General features: G+C 39.5%; 1 protein-coding gene across 3 annotated transcripts in view; it reads right to left on the reverse strand.

Moving 5' to 3' along the window:
• Positions 1-25,894, reverse strand: part of Galntl6 (polypeptide N-acetylgalactosaminyltransferase like 6) — a 1,307,600-nt gene that overhangs the window by 66,081 nt on the left and 1,215,625 nt on the right. For all 3 annotated transcript variants that reach the window (XM_060381810.1, XM_060381809.1, XM_060381811.1), the window contains one exon: positions 21,253-21,360. In XM_060381810.1, coding sequence (XP_060237793.1) covers positions 21,253-21,360 — 108 coding nt within the window. The remainder of the gene's footprint in view (positions 1-21,252; positions 21,361-25,894) is intronic.

The raw sequence follows: 25,894 nt of genomic DNA on the forward strand, positions 1-25,894 counted from the left end.
AGCAGGGAGTCTTATGGATGAGTGTGTGTGTGTGTATGGGGGAGAGAGGATAGAAAGATACAGAGGGGGTAGGAGTTCCACAAGAAGACCAACAGAGTCAACAAATATGGGCCCAGGGTGGCCTGCTGAGACTTATGCACCAATCAAAGATCATGCATGGAGAGGACTCAGACCCCCTGCACAGATGTAGCTGATAGGCAGTTCAGTCTCCACTAGTAGGTCCTCTAGTAAGGGAACCAAGGTCTGTCTCTGACTTGGACTCTGTTGCTTGCTCTTCAGTCACTTCCTCCTGTCTGGGAGACCTGGCCAGACCATATTGGAAGAGGATGCAGGCAGCCTGGATGAGACTTGACAGCCTGGGGTCTGTTGGTAGGGGAGGAGGACTCCACCTTTTCAGTGGACTAGGGGGGAGATAGGGGCAAGTGGGAGCAAGTATGGGACTGGGAGGAGACAAGAGAGAAGGCTACAATTGGGATGTAAAGTGAATAAATTAAAAAAAATGTATCCATTCTATTACAATAGCTTGCAAAAAGGACTTGCCACAAAAACTCTGTTTTGATTTCAATAAAAGAGCAGTTCTAATTGTATGCACCAAAATTAGAGATAAATAAAAACACCCTTCTCCCCAAAACTTTGTTATATTGTAATATAGGAGCTGGGACTGATGGGAAGGTGTAGATGCAGTAAGAAACTATTGCCTTGGTTAGCATCATGTGCACATTCTGATTATATGGACCACAGAACCTTTGCAGTCTAAAAGATTTGATGCATCATAAGGAGGAACTTTAAAAATATGTATTTCATCAAATTGGAAAATCTAAAAAAATGAATTTTTTTATATATACCAAAGTTAAATGAAGATGAAATAAACAGTTTGAACAGATACCCTTAGTAAAACAAAGGCAGTCATTAAAAATTTCCCAACAACAAAAAGTCCTCATGCAAAATAAAACTTCATCCCCAAATCAATTCTGAATAATAAAAAAGATGCTGAAAGTATCAGAACCTGAGTTAAAACTGTATTACAGATTTATAATAATGAAAATAACATGGTATGAACATTAAAATCAGAGATGTTGACCAACGGAATTGAATTAATGAAAAGACAGCATCTTCAATAAATTTTGTTGGTCAAACTGGAAGTCTGAATGTAGAAGAATGCAAATAAACCCATATTTATCACTCTTAACAAAACTCAATTCTGAATGGATCAAAAGCGTCAATAGACTAGATACCCTGAATCTGATAGAAGAGAAAGTGAGGTAGGCTTGAACTCTGAAAAGCTTTTCCAGCTAGGGAATGTAGTTGTTTGAATAGTAATGGCCCTCATAGACTAGTGTGCTTGAATGCTTGGTCTATAGGGAGTGGCAATATTAGTGTGGCCTTGTTGGAGGAAGTGTGCCACTGTGCTGGTGGGCTTTGAGGTCTGTTATGCTCAAGCTATGCCTAATGTGGGACACAGTCTCCTGCTGCTGCTTACAGACCAAGTTGTAGAACTCTCAGCTCCTCTCCAGCACCATGTCTCCCTGGAAGCTGCCATGCTTCACTATGATGCTAATGGTCTAAATCTCTGAAACTGTAAGCCAGCCTCAATTACATGTTTTCTTTTATAAGAGTTGCCGTGGTTATGGTATCTCTTCACAGTGATGGGAACCTTAACAAAGACAGGGAGAAACCTTCTGAAGTATCAGTTATGGGACAGCCATTATTCCCAAGTCGTTGAATTGACTGACCAAATAAAATCACTCCAAGGCCATTATTTCAGAAATAACAACACACGGCGTTAATTTGTGGCTGTAACTGTAATTCAGTACTTAGCCTTTGGAAAAACATTGGAAGTGCAGCTGAAAAATGTCACAAGCCATTGCAAGAAGACTTTCCCTGGTCTTTTTACAGATTGCAGCACAAATTCCGCTATACCAGGAAGTAGTTATACTCACACGCATTAGAGAACATTGGCATGTTTATACCGGAGTGCAAATATACACATTCAAATATGTGGCAGTAATGGGGAAGGTGCAAAGGCAGATTTCTCACTTAGGCATTCATAGCTATGTAAATTTGCAAAACCATGAAAGTGAGACATCCCAATAACATCTCTTGCCAGAAGAGCTCTTGCCAGAACTTTCCCATCTGTCTCAGATAGTATGAATGTTCATGATGGTGCTGAGCTATTAGCAAAGCATAGCTAATAAGAAAAAAGGAAAAAGAAACCTTCGAGATCAGGAGTTGTAGACATGTAATAAGTCTACTTCTGAACTCTCAGAACATAGGCATGGTCTTACAGAGGTTCCTGTTTATTTTTGAGTCTCAAATAAAAGTGCTTTGCTTTCAAATTACACGTTTTGCCTGCTTCCAGATTTCTGTGGATTCCTTGGGAAGGTGCCCATTTATACAACCTTCAATTTCCCACTTGGGGATTTTTTTCTCCTGCTGATATCTTGCTAACTAACCTCTGTGGGCACTTGGTGCGGTTCACAGACAATTTTTTCTTATCTCCTTCATTGGTTCACCTGGGTGTGAATGTTTATGAAAGTTTTCCTGTAATTTTTAGAGCATAGATGATCAAACAGCATCTAGGGTGATGTAAAATATAGTAGTATATTATAAGGGCAAGTATACAGCCCTTAACACTGCTCTTTAATTTTATTCTTTGGTATAAAATGTCCTGCTTACAGGAACTATTCTATTCATCCCCTTTTAAAATGAAGCAACAACTTCTCATCTTTCTCATCAGCTCTCCCTCCTCAGCCTCAGTATTTCTCCTATTTTTCTGATATTTTTCCTTAAAACACTTTTCTTATTCCTCTCAGTTAGAGTTGCCAGGTAAAACACATGATGCATAGTTAAATGTTTCTTTCAAATAAACAGCAAATAACTCTAAATTGTATGTATAATTAACATTTGCATTATTAATATTGTGTGGGACATGCTTATACCAAAAGGTATTCTTTGCTTATCTGAAAATCAAATGCTGCTGAGCATCCTATATTTTAATTTGCTAACTCTGGCAGCTCTATGTGGCGATATATATAATCTGATTATAGTACCTACTTACTCCATGTGTAATTCATCAACTGTATGTGCAGAATCTCATAATCTTGATGCTATTGCCAAATCCACAGAGAATGTTTTGCTTCTGTGGACATTATTTCAGAGTCATTGGAAACCGCTCTCTGGTGAGGAGCCTGGTGTAACACACAGCGGATATAATAAGATATACAATCCCCTGCTTTGCTGGTTTTAACAGGGGAACTCCTGCTGGTTTTCTATCTATGATGCTTGCAGGGGAGCAAGTACAGAGCTTAAGGAAACAAGAGGCATAATTGGTAGCTAAAGGCAAAGACTTGGCCCTGCTAGAATGGCCTGAAAATAGTAGATGAGGCCTCCTGTCTTTGCCAAGATCTGTTTGGTCAAGTAGATTGGGGAGAAAGCTCAGGCCTACTCATTTTGAACCCAAGAGACAGCATAGAAGTTATTTAAGATAGTTATTGGAAGTTATTGGAGACAGTTACTAGGAAAGAGACAAGAGAGGCAGGCACACACACACACACACACATACACACACACACAGAGAGAGAGAGAGAGAGAGAGAGAGAGAGAGAGAGAGAGAAAGGGAGAGAGAGAGAGAGTCAAATAAAAGCTGCAGTTTCCTGGTCTTGAATAGGAAAAGAAATCAAAGCTATTATTCCCTGCACTTTTCATGCACTAGCAGATTTGTTGTTTTTCTGGTACCCTTCTGTAATTTCTTGTGTGCCACAACATGCTCTCTTATTCAGCCCAGGCTGATATTAATATCTGTGTTGCCCACATATTTATTAACACATATAACACATTCAGCTCTACTTAGAGGTGCTTAGAATTTCAATGTTGTTTTCTTTGAGCTATCCAACACTAAGTCTTTTCCTGAATCTAATGCATATCAGATCTTTGAATTGATATTTTGCCCAAAACATTAAATCATATTTCTTTCTTTGTATACCATTATTATTTATTAGAATAAACGGATGGACATCAGAAGAGGGAGAAAACAGGGAACAGGACAGGAGCCAACCACAGAAGTCTACCTCTGAAAGACTCTACCCAGCAGGGTATTAAAGCAGATGCTGGGACTCGTAGCCAAACTTTGGGCAGAGTGCAGGGAGTCTTATGAAAGAAGGGGGAGGTAGAAAGACCTGTTCAATTATTCTACAAATAAAACTCTTGCTCAGTTTATCAGTGTATTATGTGGGAGTTAGTGGCCACAGCTGTGCCATGCATTTGTTTATTTGGACACATCTGACCTTAGCAGAACACCTCTATTTCTTTGTGCATGTTGCAATTATTACATGTGTGCTAGTGTGACCCCAATCCACAAGCTGCACTTGTGTCAATATTAAGCTATTTTATTACAGTGGGTTGCGTAATAGATTTCCTCTTCATATATATGGATATGAGAAACTGTTTCTGAATGAGACTGTTTTTTTTTTCTTCTACAGATAAAGCTATTTTTTCAGTCATTCCTACAGCAAGGACCCTACTGCTACCCTATGCACTCAAGAATCCTGCTTTGATTTGAATGCATTTCTTTGTCTTCTTTTTGATGCATAAGAGGGTTTTAGTGGCTCAGGAGTCCCACCCAAATCCCTCTTATCATTGATAATATGATAATGTCATCAGACGTACAGCTCATAAAAAAGAATCTCAGTAAGTCAGACAGCTCACAACAATTATTCTCTCTGCTTTACTTTTCTCTAATCTGAAAACTTCTTTGATGTCAGTGGGAAGCTGTCAGCATAGGGAGAGGAAGTTAATCCAGTCTCATGAGAGGCTTCTCTGACAGGCAATTTCTCCTTCCTTTACCCAGGCACAGGGAGCTGTTTGCAGCTGGTTACCTGCTTTGGTTGTCTTGAATAAAGGCTACCTTCGCTTTGACTCTGTGTCTCTATTATATTTTTGTCTGAATATTTTAGATATGTATGACTGTGCTTATGAAAGTTTTAGTGCAGCTTTTAGACACAGAACAGTAAAAAAAAAAAAAAAAACTCACAACTCCATGAATGACTTTATTATATCTTATTACAAAATTCTAGTAGTTGAATTTTACACACGGATTTACTGAAGAATAATTTCATGCCAAGAAACCACTCGTTTAAAATGTACAACTTGGCACATGATTAAATACAGATTTATTAGGGAAACTATCATGAATAAGGGAGTGAACACACCCAATGTACTCAGATGAAGCCCCCCCCCTTGCTTGTTTGGCAATTTACCTCAGCAATGAGGGACAGTTACGATGGAGCTACATGTTGGTTAATCAGTTATATCTTCAAAGAAAATTGTATAAAGCAGGAGGCAGTGTTCAGAATCATAGTGGAGATGTGATGGGTGTGATGGCACAGGATACCGGAGATTCAGAGTTCAAACACACTGGAGGACACAGGGAAACCTTGACTCAAATTTCCCCCTCCCCACGAGTCACTTCAGCCAGTTCTTCCAAAAGTAACTAAAGCCAAGTATTACCCAGAAAAGCATTTTGTTTTGTTTCGTTTTTACAGATAGGGTTTTTACAGATAAGGTTTTTACAGATAGGGTTTCTTCTTGTGGCATTTGCTCTCCTGGACTCACTTTGTAGGACAGGCTACTATCAAACTCACAGAGATACGACTGCCTCTGCCTCCCAGAGTACTAGGATTAAAGGTGTGCACCACAGTGCCTGACTTAGAAAGATGTTAACAGACACAAACTAAATGTCCCTGAAATCGGCTCCTTTGTATATTCTCTTAGTGGAAATTTCTCTCAGGCATTGGAATGCTTTAGAAATGGTCACACTAATCCTCAATAACCTACAGCCATCAAGATCTAGGAATGGACCAGGAAGTGAAGAGTTGCAATAGAATAATATGGACTCTAGAGACATATTCAACATGTCCAGGAAAGGCTGGAGAGATGTATCATAGGCTACAGCATTTGGCATGAAGACATGAGGACCAAGTCTGAATCCCTAGAACCCATGGAAATGCTGGGTGGGCTTAGGGGCTCCTGAAGTTCCAGCCAGGGGAGCTGGAAATAGGGCGGCAAGTTGGTTAGGGAGTTTCATCCTACTGGTGTGTTCTGGGATTGAGGGACAGGCTCTGCCTCAAGAAATGCTGTGGAAGAACTGTGGAGGAAGGTTGCCAACGCCAGCCTTAGGCCTCCACTTGCATGCGAGCACCTCCCTCCCACGTGCACCTACCCATGCGGCACAGGCACAGGTAAGTAAGTGCATCTCTCTCTCACACACACACTTGAAAATGAAAAACAAAAACAAAAACCAAAACAAAAAACAAAAAAACAAACCTTCTCCTAGAAATACCTCACTGAGCATGACAATAAGCTGAAAACTGGGGCCAGAGAAGACCTGTCCCCTGGGAAAAGACAACATATCTTGCAGCCTTGAAAACTTGTCTCACAGCCAAATCTACACACACCATTTTCTGGCTTTTTTCTCTGATTTTTCCTATAAATTACTGCACTCTTATAGGAGATGAAAAGCTGGAAATTTTCTGTCCAAATTATGGCTAAATCTGTAAATAAAGCCTTCTCCTCACCAATTCTTTAGTCTCCTTTTCATTTGGTTGTTGTTGTTGTTGCTAAAACAGCAAGCAATGGGGCTAAGATTTCCACACAGTCACTACCATGCTCTCAGTCTTTCAAATCCTGACCGTTGTGACACCAAGTCTCTCACTGTGTTTCTTTAGTCACTAATGGCATTATTCACCTTTCAGTAACCTCATTTTGTCTCTGTTGTCACTGCCAAAGTATCTATTTGATTCTTTTGATCATTTAAAAATATCTCTGTAGCTGGAAGGTAGTGGTAGTGCTTTTTAATCTCAGCACTTGGGAGGCAGAGGCAGGTGGATCTCTGTGAGTTCAAGGACAGCCTGGTCTACAGAGAGAGTTCGAGGACAGCCAGGGCTACACAGAGAAACCTTTTCTCTAAAAAGAAACGAAAAGGAAAACAAATTCATGTATTCATTTATGTTTAGGAGACTGAGCGCTCATGCTAGGTATGTGTAGCTGCACAGTGTATGCCCAGCACACATTTTCCCTTAAAATATTGGAGTTAAAATATTGACAACACTTTGCATATTTTGCATTCAAGTTTCTTGTCAGACAAAAATTGCAGACATTCCCCACCATACCTTATTCTGTATCTTTATTCTCACTATCTCCCGAGAGGTCTCAATTCATCATTTTCCTAGGGATAGTTTCTGTAGTACTATGTCTAAGAATTTTTTGCTTACATACATTTTTCTTCTCTGCTTTCTTTTCCTCACTCTCTCTCTTCTTTCTTTTTTTTCTTTTTTTTCCTCCAGAGACAAAGTTTCTCTGTGTAGCCTTGGCTGTTCTGGACTCACTTTGCAGACCAGGCTGGCTTCAAACTCACAGTCATCCACATGTCTCTGCCTCCCTGAATGCTGGGATTAAAGACGTATGCCACCACACATGATGCTATTTTCTTTTTCTAAAAATTTAATTTTGTCTTTTATACAGATTAGTGGCTCATTTTGAGTTAATTTTTGCATATGGAATAAGACACAGATTGAACTTTATCTTTTAAAGATATGTATGCACAATTTTTCTAACATTATTTGTTGAAAAAAATGTACCTTCTCCACAGTTTTACCGAGGTATCTTGATGAAAAGTAATTGGCCGTATGTAAGAACTCATTTTGGGACTCTATTGTCATCTTTTGTCAGAAACGAATGTTACACAGATTAGTCAGGATTTTGTTATTATTGTTGAGTTGTAGTGATTATTTATATTTTTATATTTTCATATCTTTATTTTATCTTTACCCAATCTATGATTCACAAAATCAAAAATTTTAACTGTATTTTACTTTGTTTATTTAGTGTGTGTGTGTGTGTTTCTGTCTGTATGTGCTTGGGTGAGTGCGAGAAGCTGCAGGAGTTGGATCACTTCATTCACCATGTGAGGCCGAGGAATTGAACTTTTGGTTAACAGGCTTGGAGGCAAGTGTCTTAGATGCTGAGCCATCCTCCTTGACAATTAAAAATATTTTCTTGCCATTTTCACCAGTTCCTTAACTACCTTATTACTCTGTCTGTGTGGATATATGTGTTCCATACACATACATACATACATACATACATATATTATATTCAATAATATATATAATTGAAATAGAATTACTTCACTGTCCTCTTTTTCCCCTCCCTACTCCGAAGCACCCTTTCTTTAATCTCTCTTATGTCTCCCTCACTCTCCAGTTGATAGCCTCTTTTTCTTTGACCACTGATGTTCAAGTATGTATACACACACACACACACATACACACAGTAACCTTTGATGTAAAAATCTCTCAGTTTTTAATCTTCCAATGTGTCACCTGAGTTCATGATGTCCTTTAAGAAGTCTTGCTTTGGAGATGAAAGACTATTTATTAAGCAGAAATAACTAGGTTATTTGTCTTGGGATGCAGAAAAAAATACCCTACCACTAAGTGACTTAAAACAATATTAAACAATGTGGGTCAGGAACTTTGGAGTGGGTTGACTGGGAGATTTGTTTTGATGGAAGCATAATGTTACTGTGAACTGTGTAAGGATTCAAATGCTGATTTCTGTGCCCCCATATCTGGTTGCAATCCTTGCTCTGAGCATCTCCTGTCTAATATTGTGTAAACACTGCTCCCCAGTTGTTTTTTGATGTGTCAATAAAGAAACTTAACATCCAATGACTGAGCAGGGGAGAGAAGAGGGCTTGACTGTGCCAGCCAAAGGAGGGGGAGAGAGAGAGAGAGAGGGGAAGTGGGGATTCAGGATGAGAAGAGGCCCAGGGAGACATCATGAGAAAAGCAGCTGGAGCAGAGAAAGCCATAAAATGCAAGTATCTAGGGGATTTTGGTTGGGAGGTAGCTAGATTAGTTTACAAGGCTAAACATGGATTAATATTACTCAGTTGTTGTCCCATATAGCTTGTTTGTTTTTTTTTTTTTTAAGCGTTTTCACCTGTTTTTTTTTTTTTTTTTTTCAATGCAGTTTATTCAGGAACCTTGAACAATCATCTGACCCTGGGGAAAGCCAACCCACAGCTTAAATAGCCTCTGGGTAGCCAACCCCAGCGTGCCATGTGGGCAATGCAGATAGGTCCACATACATGGAAGCAAGCCAGATCCTTGGCCTTAGCCAAATGTGGAGTTCTTCGTGACAGAGAGCACTCACCATCGGGAAGGTAGAAGGCGGAAACCAGCTCCATCTTTAAGGTGCGGCATTACGCAGCTCTCTGCAGTTCCCCCTTTTTGTTTTAGACACATCAGGCAAGAGTAGAAGTCTGATCTCTGATATTAGAAATAAATTGGGACTTTGTACTGATGTTCATTTAGGTGTCATCCACCCAAAGAGCATCAGACCAGTCCGATACCTTTTTCTCAGAGGTGGGACCTGGGGCATCAACCCGCATGCAATCAGACATGCTCTTCTCTGGGTCGAAAGCGGCTGACCCTGAGTGCAGTGCTTAGCCTCGCATCTTGAGCGTAACATTTTAGCTTTTTATGGTAGCCAACCATGCTTGGGGAGACTGTCCTGCTTCAATGGCTGTAAAGGCCTGAATGGTCATGGCTGTATTACACTGTTGTGAGACTCTAATCTTGCATATATACCACAGGCAAACCAAGGAGACCAACACCAGAAGGCCTGCTAACGCTCCCATGCCTGCCCCATTCCTTCAGATGATTCATGGCTGCAGCAATCCATGATGATAATCCTGTGGCTAGTCCTGCGTCCACTCTGGTAGAATTTACCGTGACAATGGTCACTCTCAGCTGCTCCATCGTAGTATCGAATTCTCCAGTCCAATTACCTAAAATATAGCTAGACAATTGTTTAGACAGATTTGCAGCACAGGAAAAATTCTCATGTTGTATGCTAGTGACTCAAAGTCCAGCATACTTTCATTGACAGCCAAGTTGAGTGATTTCCCATATAGCTTGTTAAATAAATATAATATTCCAATTCTTAATTATTTGGGTGCTAGCTGGGTTAAAAGAAAAACTGCAATACAATTTAAAATAACCACTAGCACTTGAAAGTTCTTCCAAGGTACTTTTCTTTCATGTCAGCCGTGCTGATGGGTCTTATGTGTAGGATGACTCAATTTATTCTATATAGATATTTCTACAGAGATGCTTTGAGTACGCTTGTGACTTGTTAACCGCTTTGCTGAAAAACAACTGTGCTAAAAACCCAACACCAGAAACAAAAACTAAACAAGAGATTAAGCAAGAGGTTGCAATGCTAATTTTCAAAGTTTGTAGCTGAACATTTTTTGGGTGACTAAGATTAATGATAGATGATTTTGGAAATACTGTGAAACTGTTGAGAATTAGAAGCAGTTTGGACTGTTCAAGAGCCAGCATAGAAATAATTCTTCTAAATCTGAGTATTCATGATTCAGGGTGAGGCACCTTGCCTGACATGCATGCATGCATTCAAGCGTGTGTGTATATGTGTGTGTATATGTAGGCCTGTGTACACATGTGGTACATGTGTACAAGAGAAAGAGAGAAGAGAGCAAGAGAAAGAGAGGAGAGAGATCATTTGGTTTCCCATACTTTCAAAACAGGTAAGAAAAAAACCTGCTGTTTCTTGTTGCCCATTTCAGTTTTCTTGGATCAAATAAGGTGTCTGTCCAATGTGCAGGTTACCTGTGAAATTTTGTTTCCGTAAATACCTTTTAGAATTAACCCATCAAAAATCATCCAGATTCTACAAAAATCCTAGTTGGTGTTTGACCATTTCTCAGTTTACAGATCACCAAGAGTAAATTATCTCCTCTACCCTGCCCTTTCCCCAGCACTGAAAAGGAGACACACTTAAGCTGAAGATGGAGTTCCTGCCAGGAATTAATAAACCACTGGAAACAAGGTGATGGAGACAGAAATAAAGAAGTAGAAGCCTCAGGCTTGGGGGTACTGTGCATCCCCACACCTCATGGGAAAAGGCTAATTCCACGAAACGAGTGCCTTCCCTCCAGGTGTGTGTGCGGCTTTATGAAGGAATGGGGTGTTAGAAGCCAGATTTGTAAAGCAGCCAATTCTAGTTGTGAGGGTTGCTTATTTGTTTATTGAGACTATGCTGTACCAAAAAACTTTATTTGCTTAAATTTCAATGGCTTAATTTTGTAGCAGCAGGGACCTATTCTGTTTGAGGTAACTTTCTTCTTTCCAGATCTCCAGTAGAGTCCAGATTGAAGGAAAATGTTCACTTCTAATGGGGATAATGATTAAGAACACAATAACTCCCTCTAGCCTACCAGACAGCTCACCACATAGTTTGCTATTTAAGTACTTTAAGGAAAGCAAGCTATCTAAATGCTAAATAACAACAGAGAGAGCCAAAATGCTCTGGTTGGAGAAAGAGTAACCGACACAGACTGGAAGACAACTAGAGATGGAGCATAAGCATGCTTTTAATCTTATTAGGAATGACAAAGCAAAAGTAATCTTTGTCTGTATTAGCCAGGGATCACATAAGCATATACCGCTGCAATTTAAATACTATCTTTATTCAACAAAATATCCCAGTAGGTATGAACAAAGCTAAAGTAAAATGTTGTCAATCAGTATTAGCAACCGAATGCTGAACATCGTCCTTATAACTTGAAAACTGTTTGGCTCAATTACCTGCTTTTGCTTTACATACCAGAAAGCATTTTCTAGTTGACACACAGCCTGTAGCTGAACTTAAACTTGGGAAAGCACCAGGAACTATTCAACAGAATTAAAATGAGCAAAGCGGCTTAATGTTAGAAAGAACATAGCCTTCATAGGAAAAATATGAGGCTCAAATAAAGAGGAAGAAACTAAGCTGAAGGGTAGTTTTGAGAGGTTGTAGGAAACTGTGAAATTTTAAAATAATGTATTTACTTCATATATTTTTTTATGATCTGAAGTGGCAGGGGACTGTTTATGTCAACTATTTACTATTTTACCTTTACTTTTTAGGGTTTATGTATGTATGAAAATTATATGCTTCACTTCCACATTGCTTTCAAATCTCTAGAGAACTATGAGTGAACAAGGATGGCACCAATGGGCATTCCAAACTGGATGGGGAAAAGTCATGAGGCCTCAACCATACACAACATCTACAGGCAACTGAGGAAAGCAGGGAGTGGGAGGGGTGACATTCCCCAGGAAATAGCTCATCAGTTAGTTATCCAGTGCCAAACTATCAGCTCCGCGACTATGCATTGGAGAAATATTATACAGACTGGACAAAATTACATCATACATATGTATGTGTGTGTATGTACAAATACACATATGCAATAACAATTAGTAAAATATGGCCAACAATTTAAAGTATCAGGGGGTGGATAGCTTGGAGGGTCTGGAGGGAAGAGAAGAAAGGTAGAAATGCTATAACTATATTACAATCTCAAAGAAATGTAGAGGATTATGTGTTATTCTATTGTCACTGGGTATTCAAACAAACAGAACAGACACATATGACATCGCAGGGTTAGGAATTCAGAGCAGTTGAGGGTCAAACAGTGAAAAAGTAACTTGTGTTTCATGTTTTCCTGATTTCTGTCTCCATGTGTCAGCACTGTTTTGCTCTTCCTTTCGTGTTACCCAAGCATCAAATATTCAGGGTGCAGGAAGAGGGCAGAACTGTGGGTGAGAGTAGGAGTTCTACCATGGCTGCTTAACACAACCTGTCTCCACCTTAAGGAATGGTACAAATTAGAGCCCATTACTTTTCAGAGAAATGCTATGAACTCTTTGGAAAAGAGCACTTCTATTGGTTTAGGATATGCAATGTGCCATATACATTTCTGCCTGGAACACAGCATGCACCTGGTAAATACTTATTGATAGAATTTTTGAGCCTTTTGAGGTAACATTTATCTTCATAGCACGCAATGGGATAATCATAGCTTAATGATTTATTGGATCATGATTGGCCCATAGATTTATAATTCGTTTTAAAGGAAAATATCACGGAGAATAATTGAAGCATCATTTACTGAAAATGCCTGAGGTTCTTATATAAAAAAAATCCATCTAAATAGAAAGTATTATTTTAATGGAGACTATTCTGTTTTTATATTGTGACCAAAAGGAAAGAGCAGCAAGCCCAAGACTGCAGTGTATGAATCATGTTTAGTCCTAACCACCAGTATTGGACAGGCTTATTGCCCTTTCTGTTATATTGGAAGGATGAATTAGGGATGGTTATTATCTTCAGAGGGATTGCTGCTGTACAGCAGAGCTCACCATTTATGGAGGCCGTATCTTGGGGGAAGAACCTATCATTTCGTGCTTTCTGGGAGAAAGCCTGCAATCGACCACCATGCCCCTGAACTAGTTCGGATAAAGCACCCGGACCCTGCAGCCTTGAGAGCAGTAGAAAGAAGCATGGGCTGCATGGCTGTCTACGGCCGTCACGCCACGGCTATTACTTGCCTGGCAGCTTTATGAGAACAAACTGATTCACAGCCATTAAGGGAGAAAGGTCAATTTGTGGAAGCTGAGATTTCTCATTTGTCATCCTACTATACAGTCTTGTTGGCAATTTTATTTCCAGATATCAAACCAGTCATTTTGGGCTTGTTAATGCTTTTTATCAACTGATACAGTGTGGAGACACAAACAAACATCTACAGGTGTGAGATATTATGTGTTTCCCTTTCACCTAGTTCAGACTGCAATCACTGATACTACAGTCAACAAAGAAGTGTCTAGACTTGGGACCTACCACCCTAAAGGACTCCACCCCTTCCTCCTCCTCTGAGCCACTCTCCTTACCTCCAGCAATTTTAAAAGCCTTTAAGAATTTGAAGGGTATTTTTAGAGATCCCCTCTAAAGCCAGCAGACTTGTTCATCACCAGGATATCTTGGGAGAAAGGCATCTTTGGAAGTGATTAAGAAGACATTTCATAGCTGAGATAATCAAGCAGTGTTCTCTTTCAGACCTTACATTTATCCTCCACACTCATGGGGTATAACAACTGTAGGGTATTTTCAAGGATCTTGCTATTCAGGTAAAGAACCTTCATTGCAGTAAAATGTGTTTATAATGTATACATCCATCCATATATATATATATATGTATATGTATACATTATATATATAATGTGTTTTATGGGACCACTAAATCCACTAAGGAGGCTGTGGATGGTGCTACAAGCCTATAAAACTAACACTCCAGGAGGTAGAGGCCAGAGGGTCAGGAGTTCACCGTCATCCTTGGCAAAGAAAGCCTCCCACAAATCACCTTTCCCCCAAATCCCATAACCTAGTAAGTATATGCCATTACATATGTATATATGTATATATGTATGTATATATACATATATATACATATGACAGTGTTAGATACTATACATGTCATATATTGTCTCATGTTAAATCATAGCTTCAGTGATAACATACATGAAGAAAGTTTTCACATATTCAAATTATGTTCAGATCTTATTCCACGGTGAGCTTCATGATTCATGATTTCACCTTTTTCTCAGTTTAGTGGTCAATTCTCTGGTTACTTTTACAGATGAACTGTTTTTAACTCTACCTAACTGCCATAGTAAGAGAAGCTAAGATTAGTGTTTGAGCCTTGCTCGGTGGCACGACCCTTTAATCCCAGCACTCAGGGAGGCAAAAGCAGGCAGATCTCTGTGATTTCGAGGCTGGCCTGGTCTACAAAGTGAGTGCAGGACTGCCAAGGTTACACAGAGAAACTCTGTCTTGAAAAACCAAGGTGTGTATGTGTGTGGGAAGATTTGTATTTGACTTGCTGTTTGCTTAAAGCCCCAGAGCCTAGAAACGTACCTGTGTTGGGGGTTCTAATGCCGGCCCTCAAGATCTTGTTACTCCCGGATATACCTATCCTTGTATAAATCTACCTAAGACATACCTGATTGGTTGATTTTAGGCAGGGCAGAATGGGGTAGGCATGGCAAAGGTTCCTCTGCTTTTGAGCTCAAGAGAATAACAGGAGAGAGACAGGAAGAGAGGAGGAAGGACGACATCACGATGAGTTAGCTCGGAGAAGAAACCACACGGGCTGGGAAGAAAGACTCCAAAGATGGCATGATGAAAAAAAACCACCAAATATAAGCAATTATTTGTAAGATTATGGATGAAAGGCAGCCCAGATAAAAATGGTTAAGGCAGATGACATTGGATGGAGGCTGAGAGACGGATGGTGAGGTAAGCGTAGGTAGAAATATCTGCCCAGCCCAAAGTAAATAAGGCAAGTATAAACGTCTATCAGCGGTCTGTGTTTTATTATTTGTGATAACGTGTTAAATAATACTGCCACAATAATCACAGGGAAAAGAATAATAAATAATATATATCCCAACACTCATTTTTTTTTTATTTGCTACAACATACCTGACACAATCAGCATCTTTTTTTCTTGTAGAAAGAAAACGTTAAAGGGAACAACAAGCATCGTTTCAGGAGTGCAGAATCCAGGCCAGATGTGTCTCTCCAGGCCTCCTGCTCCCAGAGCCCGCATGTACATTAACCCCCAGAACTCACTCACCAAAACAATCTACAGTATTCTCTGTTTCCTCATGCCCCTGTTTTGTGCTGATAACTATTTTCCCTCAAATGCCAAGAGGGCAACCTCACACAATAGTCCACTGAACACAATATTTTTATGTACAGTACAGCAAATCCATAAAATGTTTTAAGAAAATTGTCTTTACAGATTTCCTGCGTTTGTAATGGTTCTTTCTTTATTCTCTCTCTCCTTCAACATCAGCTGGTTGGTGGATACTTTCATTTCACTCTATGTGCTTTGCCTCCAGCCATTCCTATTTAGAATCCATCAGTTCCTCCTCACAGTCTGAAAGAGGAAGAAGGGCCTTGTGCTTCAGAAGAGGTAGGGTTTTTCTCCATTGCACGCTCATGGGCCAGCCTCTCAGGTCCCAAGCACAGCCTGACGTAACTTCCTGCCTGCTCCTTCCTGCCTGCTCCTTCCTGCCTGCTCCTTCCTGCCCATGCTTTTGCTGGTGCCTCTGCTTTTTATTACAAATCTGTACAGGGGTGTTTAAGGGTATAGTTTGGATGTAGACCTTGGTCCATAATCCCAGGTCTGCTCTTTTGCCCTCTTTGCTGTGATTTTTCCATTTCCTAGAACTGTGGAACATTCTGTAAAATCTGACCTTTACCAGATTTTACTTCTTTGACTTCAGATTTTAGCCTGAAACCTGTAAAAAAAAATCTAAATTTCTCCATTTTCTTGATGGTTGTGTAAAAGTCAAGATGAAATTTTAGAATAAAAAATAAATTACTGAAACGTCAAAGTGAAATGTTTGGGTATGAAGTCTTGCCTGATATGCACTGGATGGGGGGGGTTCTCTACAGATTTATGATAGGGTTTGATTCTAAGGCTTGGTGGTAGAAAGATTGTTTAATTAATAAAATGTCTTTTGTGCAAGCCTGAGGACCGGAGTTTGATCCCCAGCACTTACATAAAAAAGCAGGCATGGTGGTGCATGCCTGTAATCCCAGTACTAGGCATGTGGAGACAAGTGGATCCCTAGGGCTTGCTGGCTAATGCTTGCATCTTAAGCCCCAGGTCCTGTGAGAGACCTTGTTTTACCAGACAAAATGGAAGGCTGTGAGGGACAACACTGGAGGTTGATCTCGGGCCTGCACGGTCATGCACATACATGTAAATTTAGACAAATGAACACGCTCCTTTCCCACAGTTGATTACAGCCTTATCTCGTGCTGGCAGGAAGGAGGTCAGGTGCATGTGTGCTTCCAGGACTGCACATCTCACAGTCTATAGTGTTGCTCTCTTTGGGGTATTCTTCTAGGGCAACTTCCCTGGACCAAGATGCTACCAGGCCTACGATTGTGTTAGTCAGTTGGAGTGGTTTGTGTAGGGCATCTGCACTTTCCTCGTGTCCCTACTATTAGCTATCCTTTTAAACCTGGTGGCTTTGACAGATCTTGGAAGACACTAGCAATTACAGAAGAGTCTGAGTTCCTCTCCCAGCCCCCAAAGTGCTAGTAATTACTCCTTCTCTAGCAGAACATTTGTCAGAAAGAGAGGATGGACGTAGGACTCTTCTACTCATTTGTCAACTCAGCCATATCTGGTGGGCCGAAACATTTTACAGCCATTCTTTTCTGCTCATTCTCCTGGGTTGAACCGTAGTCACTGCCATTATGGAGTGGATAATGGTCTCCACAACACTAGAGTGTTTCTGTTCTCATGTAGGGATGAGAGTCTATTCTACGTAGAGATGAAGATCCTTTCTGCAGGGGCTGACCATTTACTCCTGGCAGAAGTTCCCATCATTGCACTCCAGTGTGCTGACATTCAGTCTCATGTTGACTTAGAAAAATAAATATGATTTTGAGTGCCAAACATCTGATTTCTATATGAATATGAATTGTAAGTCACCACCTCCCAGATTTTTGAATTTTGTAGAAATAACACAAGGGGGGTTAATTTTTGCTTTTACTCAGTGAGGATGTTGACAATAACAAACAGACTGTCTTGAATCCCCTAGTAAGAGAGAACCCTATATTAATGCACACAACTTATATTGCTAGATTGAGCAAATGCAGCTTTGTGATCCTTATTTTTCTTGGTTCACTGAAGACTGGGTGAAAACTTGGCCAGGAGTTAGCTTTGGTCATTTCTTCTGAATTTTAAAACCCTGTTTTTAGAAACCTATTAATTAAACTACGGTATTCTTAATGACCTTCTTTAAAGTCTTTTATTTGCAAGGACTGAGGGTCAGAACCAGAATAGCACTGCATATCCTTCTGATGTTTAGACACATGTTCCCAGAGCAATTGGAGAACAATTTGTTATCATGTGTTTCACAGATACATAACTGTGTCATGTCCTTCTGTCAGAGTATAGTACTAAAGAGAAAGTGTTGAATATGGCTATTTGAATTTGTATAACATACGGTAGTGTGCTGTCTAGAGGACTTCAGCCTGTGTGTGTGTGTATGTGTGTGTGTGCAGGAGTGTAAGTGAGTGTGTGTGCATGTGTGTCTGCCTGTGCATTTGAACATAGATGAATCTGTGCATTTGAACGTAGCTACATCTGTGCATTTGAACGTAGCTGAAATCTTCCATTTACCTAGGTCCATAAATGAAAAGTACACATTTTCTCCAGGTTAAATGAGCTTTGTAAAGTACATAAACAAGCTTTTGGGGCCACGTTTCCAGCTTTGGCTAATGAGGCCAGGAAGATTAAAATATCTACTGACTAGATGCGACTGCATCTCAATTATTTTGACAGTTTCTCATCTTTTTTGATGATTTACTAATTGCAGAGTGTAGCAAAGTAGCTGAGTTTCTCCCACAAAAATATCAGAATTGTTTTTCATTTTAATACACTTTAAAAGATCATAAAATATTCCTTAGAGTGACAGTTAGGCCTCAGTATTTATGACTTTCTGATTGCTGTAGCAGTTTAGGAAAAAACTAAAATGAGCCCTCAAGTAAAATTTAAGTGGAAGAGATTAAAATTCAGAGTTATGGACTTCTCTTATTTGAACGAATATTCACTTTTTCCTGGATGTTTTATGTGCTAAGCCTAGTTTCCCCGTATTTGACAGTTTTTGAAAAAGTGCTTCACTTCTTTCCCAAAATATATGAGCTGTTTGATTTTCTGAAAACAACCCCTTTTTGGATCAGCACTGCTTTCCCCACTCATGTTTTACACGGCGAGCCAGCAGCTCGCACCATCTACCCACAAATGAATGAGGCCCATGTCGAAGAGAACGAGGGAAGGAAAGCAGATAAATGGCAGGACACCATTCATTACCTGTAGGTGTTTTACGCCGCAGCGATAGCCACAGAGCCAATTTGCAATGTGCGCTTCAATTTGTTCACTTCAGAACTTTCCCAGGAAGTTTTGTTGCTTTATCATTCATATGCATTAAGTCTTATGACTCAATTAAACTGTGCTTCTTTTTCCAAAATGTTGTAGCTCTTTAATCAGCATATGATTTTGTAACTGTGTTTTCTCCAAACAGTGCTTTTAAGCACATATCTACTTCAGTGTGTTATTTATACCTCATTGTTTAGGAGGAAGGGGGAGTGGAATCATTTCCTTTTAAGGAATGTGCAATATAATATAATTAAAAATTATTTTATTTATTTTTTAATTACAATTTATTCACCCGTATCCCCGCTGCAGCTCCCTCCTTTGACTTCTCCCAGTCCCACTCACCCTCTCTCTTCTCCTCCTATGCCTTTTCCTTAGTCCCCTGATAGAGGAGGACCTCCTCCCTTTCTCCCTGACCCTAGCCTATCAGGTCTCATCAAGGCTGGCTGCATCATTTTCCTCTGTGGCCAGGAAGCAACCCAGATGTCCCTCAATGGAGGAATGGATACAGAAAGTCTGGTACACTTACACAATGGAATACTACTCAGCAATTAAAAACAAGGAAATCATGACATTTGTAGGCAAATGGTGGGAACTAGAAAAGATCATCCCAAGTGAGGTAACCCAGAAGTAGAAAGACACATATGGTATATACTCACTTATAAGTGGATATTAGCCATATAGTATAGGATAAACATACTAGAATCTATAGTCCTATTTAAACAATAAGGAGGAGCCTAGGGAAGGTGCTTAATTCTCATTCAGATGGGCAAACAGTATAGACATTGGAAGTAGGAGAAGACAAGTAACAGTTCAGGAGCCTTCCACAGAGGACCTCTGAAAGACTCTACCTACCAGGTTATTAAAGGAGATACTGAGACTAATAAAATATAATTTAATGCTAGAATGTCTCACTGTTGTTAAAAGGGTTGTGGATGGGGATAGAGAAAAATGTGAACACTGCTGGCCATCTCACAAAGCAAGGGAGCAAGAACAAGAGCTGGAAGAGACATTTTAAGGATGATAATTTTATTAAAATTCATTAAAATGACTACGTTTTGGTAATAACTTGAACCTATGTGTTTTTATTTTTATTTTTTTGAGACAGAGTTTCACAGCTGTGGCTGTCCTGGACTTGCTGGCCTTGAACTCATAGCAATTCTCCTGCCTCTGCATCCCTGAGTGCCGGAATTACAGGTGTACACCAGTGCCCCCGGCTTTAACCAGTTTTTTCCCCCTTGAGATTTATAATTAATTAATTTCTTCATTAAGTTATGTGAATATTCTCCAAGCTCTATTTTAGATGATGGAATAATATAAAATAATAGACTCAAACCTCTGCCCTTGAGAGACTGATGAATCCTGGTGAGATAGTTAATGATGAGAATAGTAAAAAGTATTATTATTATTACTATTATCATTATTGTGCTTTACAAAAACTAGTTGAGTTTACTAACTCTTATAAAAAAAAACCCAAGTGTTTACCCATTGCACCTTAGTAAAGAAAGCGAGTAGCTCAAGATTAGATTCCTCAGGAAGCATAGCACCGAGGCATCTGGAAAACACTCTCTTTTTAGATTTGGCATCTCAGCTGTAGCACTTACATGCTGTAGTGAAGAGAACAGACATGACCATGAAGAAAGTAACATGAAAAACAGATATTGCCAGCGCTGTTCGGGGAAGGTTTGATATATTCCCAAACAGGCAGCTTCTAAAAGGCAGACGATAAAACTGTCCTTGCATTTGAACTTTACGAAAAAAATTATTCTAAACAAAACCAAACAAGACTAGACTTAGTTAATTACTGGAAATTTGAGGATAGTCTAAATCTTTATCCAGAATTAATTCTGGTTCTAAAGGAGGAGAAAAGTGAGTTAAACGTTTACTTCCCCAATATCTTTCACTCTATTTGACTAATCATGTTCCTTATTTTACTCTGTGTTGGGGGAAAGATGGTCATCCATCCTGCAGGCTTGGTTTTACTCGACTAATGTTGGTCATCCATATATTTATGAGCAAGCCAGCTCAGTAAGCCTCCACTTGGTCTTGAAAGCAAGTAGCAGTAGGTGACACTGTAAATAAGCCTATAGCCTGATGGATCACTGATGGCGATCCAATATTTAACATTACTAACCAAGATTAGCCAGAAGATAATGGTTAATAGTAAATACAACACATGTGAAGATGCTTTGATACGTAACAAAACTGGTCTATTAATACTTCCTTAAGCAATGGGATAAAGCTGAGGCATGGGAATTCTTGACATACAGAAGGTTCTGGAAGATAGTATCTTTGCTTATCCCACGTGTATGGTTGGTTACCCAGCTTGTAGGAAGCAGAACTTGTATGAACCCAGCCTGTTCTTATGCCCAGTTACTCACTCTTGCCAAGCTGGTCCCAGAAGGAACTTTGTAAGGGACGTACTTCCTGTAGATATGACCAACTCTAGAACACGGGACGTCAAACATTTCTCCTCCACACATCCAAACCTAAAGAGAAGGTAAAACAAAAGTGAAGGGTAAATTTCACCAAAAAAAGAATTTAATAGAAGTTATGAAACATTTACAAATTACTTTAAAAATACTGTATTTTTAAAGTATTTGTGTGTGTGTGTGTGTGTGTGTGATGTGAGAATATGTGAACGTGAGTATCTCGGGAGGCCAGAAGATTATGTTGCATCCCTGGAACTAGAGTTGTAGGTGTGATAAACTGCTGGCTGTGGATGCTGGATGCTGAACTTGGGTCCTCTGGAAGAGCAGCAACTGTTCTTAAGTACTGAGTCATCTCTCCAGCCTCCTACAAGTCTCCTAAGTTCTTAACTGAATAATTTGCCATAGGTGCTTAACAAAGAAAAAAAAAATCCGGATTCACAAATGTGTGGAACAACAACAACAAAAACAAACAAACAAACAAACAAACAAACAAACAAGAAAACTAGTTCCCTAAAATTATTTCTATAAACAGTATCCTGGCACTTTTTCATCCAAGAAGATTCTCATCACAATTATTTTACTGAACTAGAATTTAATGCTTGGATATCTTCTTTGTATAGATACTTATTTTAGATAATTTTGTCAAATAATTTGAAAATATAGTATCAGAATTTAAAAATTGAAATTACAAAGTTGGAATAAAATTATTAATTTATTATTTATTGCAGTTTATTCACTTTGTATCCTTGCTGTAGCCCCTCTCTCATCTCTTCCCAGTCCCACTTCCTTCCCTCTTCTACCTCTATGCCCCTCCCCTAGTCCACTGATAGGAGAGGTCTTCTTCCCTCCTATCTGACCCTAGCCTATCAGGTTTCTTCAGGACTGGCTTCATTGTCTTCCTCTGGTAATGCTGAACCCCCTCTCCCCACACGGGGAAGTGATCAAAGAGCCAGCCACTGAGTTCATATCAGAAACAGCCTCTTACTAGGAAACCCATTTGGAAACTGAGCTGCTTATGGGCTGTATCTGAGCAGGGGGTCTAGGCAGAGTGCAGGGTATCTTATGGAAGAAGGGGGAGACAGAAAGACCCAGAGGGGACAGAAGCTCCACAAGGAGATCAACATAGCCAAAAAATCTCCTGCAGGGCCCTGCAGAAACTGATGCTCCAATAAAGGTGAAAGTTTTAAAACAGCAAAGTAAATGATAAGATACAAACCTATCCTTGCTGTATGTTGAATATAGATTCTGACACTTCCAGCAGGGTTAATTTTAAAATTATTGTGTTGCGCTCTCATTCCACTCTACTACCAGTCTTTTTTGGTAGGCACATATGACTGGTGAGTGGTATGAATTCAGGAAATATATGCCCTTAGATTTTATAATTAAATATGGTAAAACAATTAACTGGTTATATTGTATTTCACTATGTCAAGCCATGAGAATAGATACGTAGTCATAGATCTACAGAACAGATTGTATACTATAAAATAATTTAACTATCAAAACATAAATCTAGACTTCATAAAGCTGTTCTCTTACCATTTTTTTTTCTTCCAGAAAAAAAAAAGAAGTTAGAGATAGTTTCATGGTTTATGTTATATCCTAACCTGACTGGACCTTGGTGCAAATATTTGCACATATGTATGTTTCTGAGAAGATGATTTTTGCTTTTTTTTGCATTAGATTGAAACTTAAAATCAAAGAATCTTGAGAAAAATTTATTACCCTTCACATTGCTGCTAGGCCTCATTTAAGCAGCTGATGATACGAAAATGAAAACCACCTAACAAAAACCCCAATACTAGAAGCCCTATTTCGAGTTGTTGGTCAGAGTTGTCTATGAGAGTACCCTAAAACACAGCTTATTGCTGCTGCCCTTGATTACTCCCAGAGATGAAAGGTAAGTTCTTATTGCTAAAGGTATCATGAACTTCACAAATGTGGCCCAGAGGGCCCTGAGCTCGAATTGACCTGAATGTCCCCTTCCTAGCTTTCATGATACCAGAAGGTGTCACACAAGTTTGCAAAGGAGAGATACAAGAGGCAGTCGTACCCAGATATGATATCTATAAACCACAACAATATCAGCATGGCAAGATAACCATATGTGTACATTAGTGGCACATATACCTTGGTGATAGCCAATGGCTCCCTAATTGGACTTAAGACCCACTCAACAAAAAGGAGACCATTTCTGGTACTAGAAACCTAGCTAAAATGCTAGTGAAATTATGGTTATTGAAGAAGACTCTACAACCACTAATTTACTAAGCCAGCATAATACCTAACTACAATATATAAAAAGGTGTCTCTATGCCAACATATACCTGTAGTCTTCACTCCTTTTCAAGGATACTTTTCTTTGAAATATAGAAAAATCACAACCAATTAATATGCATAATTGCAGAGCCCAGGCTCAGTGGCTACATCTACAAAACACAGGAAACACTGAATAAGAAGAGGTAGAAACATTGTTAGGCCTAGAGGATCAGGGACATTGCTGTGAGATTGTCTCCTAGTAACATCAGGAGCTGCACTTATGATGTCTTACCAACATGACCTCCCAAACATGGGTGGAACAAGAAGGATACCAAAGAACACAAAAAACTGCCCAGGGCAAATTCCAGGAGGCCCCAGTCCTACACAGGGAACTACAGGAAACTGAGTAACATTGAGAGTGGAAGAGATGGCCCTCACCTGGGAAGAGAAGACTATTCCGTTGTCCGTGCCAAACAGCACTGAAAACATACATACAGCTGACATTATATGGGCTCAATAGGTTATATGTGGGAATACATACATACGGTGTGTGTGTGTGTGTGTGTGTGCACACGCATGCGCGCGCACAATAACAATGAAAAAAGAGGCCATGGGTTTGAAGGAGAGTGGGGACAGGTATATGGGAGAGTTTGGAGGAAAGCAAGGGAAGGGATAAATGTCTTCATCAAAATATGATATAAAAATTAAGGAGAAAGCTTAAAACCAAAATACAAAAACCTAATTCAATCCAAGCCAACCCAACCCAACACAAAACAAAATGCAAACCAAAAACTCAATCTTTCCCTATAGTGAAAAGAAAATGAAGACCGATTTCAGGTGAGTAAGATAAATTCTGCAAGTAGACTTCTATTGGATTCTCACTAAAACCTTTTCAGATCTCTAGGCTGCCAACTAACCCTAGAGAGTTTGGAATTACCAACTCTCTTCAAACATGTGAGTTATTGCTGAAATCTTTCTCTTCTCTTGTTTTCCTGTCTCTACAGATCCTTGACTGATACACAGCTATTGCCTATTTCGAGGTGTAATATCTGAAGAGATAAAGAGAAATACCTACATTTCCATGTGTATGCATACTTACTTTCAAGTTTTCTTAGTCAGAGGAATGACACCTTACATGAGACTGGTTGAATAGTGATGGTCATGGGGAGTCCAATGGGAGCCACTGCAATCATTAAAATGGTGCCTAGCTACTTCAATTGCATTCAGACCACACATGGGATTGATTTCAACCTAATGGAATATTTAGAAGTGACTTGGACTGAGACATTGGAAATCTATGTGAAAGTTTAAGGTTGGCAGGGCCAGTGAAAATTCTAGAATATAGTTCTAGTAATTGAATAAATATGATGAGGCTATTTTTGCATAAAATTAAACACAGAAGAATAAATATAACAAGCTGCTGAGTCATATAAGGAAGAAAAACAAAACAAGCAACAGTGACAATGACAAGAACAGCCAGCCTACTAACCAATCAATGAAGCCTTCCAGAGCAGGAGAAGTCAAAAAAGTCTATGTCACCAGAAAAATATGAAGAGTTCAGGGCTCAAGCTGGACTCTGTGCAGGTCTGAGACATTTATTTTGCTGATTTTGGGGAAAATGACTTTTGAAGAGAATTATCCCAAGGTTAAGGAGAGTCTCAGGAGAAAGGACAGAAGGAACAGAAGATTTGTAGTCAAGAGCAGCTAACACCCAGAGGAGCCTTGCCTTGTACTTAAAGAATTGAAGAGCTGGAAGAGATATTTTCATAGAACTTTAAGAAAATATTGCCAGGATTGATGGTGTCAAACTACGAGAGACAGATTACAACCCAGCCGAAGGAGCAAATCTCTAATAATATAAATAAAGATGAAATGGGCTTCCTCTATTGTTGGGTATACTGAAAACTGTACGGTGTGAGACTTGGGAGACAAGCATATAAGCTGATTGTCAGTTTATGCTGCTGATGTTTAAAGCTAATTCTGATGACAGAAATTAGCATTTTTGGTTGCTTATTGTACCTTTTTAGTGAATTATATCACTTAGTGCTCATAACTCAAACTTCAGACTTTCCACTGTTACATTATCTGGAAAATGGCAGTCTATAGATGTTTGGGGTTTGTTTTAAACCACACAACTAGGGCTGAGGATGGAGCTCAGCTGGGAGTGGTTGCCAAGCATGCTTAAAGCAATAGGTTCAGCATGCAGCACTGTATAAAGCAGGTGTGGTTGTATAGGCTTAGAATCCCAGCAATTAGAAAATAGAGGTAGAATGTCAGTCTCAGAAAAGACCCTGTGCCCATATATATTTGGTCCTTGTGGAGCTCCTATCCT

The sequence above is a fragment of the Meriones unguiculatus genome, chromosome 4 (assembly GCF_030254825.1).
Source record: "Meriones unguiculatus strain TT.TT164.6M chromosome 4, Bangor_MerUng_6.1, whole genome shotgun sequence".
NCBI lineage: Eukaryota > Metazoa > Chordata > Mammalia > Rodentia > Muridae > Meriones > Meriones unguiculatus.